Source organism: Bombus impatiens, unplaced genomic scaffold, assembly GCF_000188095.3.
Source record: "Bombus impatiens unplaced genomic scaffold, BIMP_2.2 scf_0452, whole genome shotgun sequence".
NCBI lineage: Eukaryota > Metazoa > Arthropoda > Insecta > Hymenoptera > Apidae > Bombus > Bombus impatiens.
In genome coordinates this window covers 46,777-47,003 of record NT_176871.1, presented here as the reverse complement: position 1 = coordinate 47,003, position 227 = coordinate 46,777, and the positions used below count along the sequence as shown (strand labels likewise).

Below are 227 nucleotides of genomic sequence, written 5' to 3'. Positions count from 1 at the left end.
GCGCCGCCATGGGGATAAGGTCCGTGCGGTGGTCCATGGGGCGACGCGCCGTGATGCGCCTGAAGGGCCACTGCGAGATTCGCCGCTTGGAAATGTTGCGCCGCGGCCAAATTCGCGGCTAGTGCTAACTGCTGTTGCGTATGATACTCGTTCTGTCCAGTTTGCGGTCCCGTTGGACCGTGTCCTGGTAGCCCGTAAAGAGATTTTAATTGTTCGGCAGCGACCGC

At 60.4% G+C, this 227-nt stretch overlaps 1 protein-coding gene across 1 annotated transcript in view; it reads right to left on the bottom strand.

Annotated features, from left to right (window-relative positions):
• LOC100742756 (homeotic protein empty spiracles-like) overlaps positions 1 to 227 on the bottom strand; it is a 55,096-nt gene that overhangs the window by 53,108 nt on the left and 1,761 nt on the right. Inside the window, 1 exon segment of the mRNA XM_012387146.3 lies at positions 1 to 227. This exon segment is cut by the window's right edge and continues 21 nt beyond it. Coding sequence (XP_012242569.1) covers positions 1 to 227 — 227 coding nt within the window.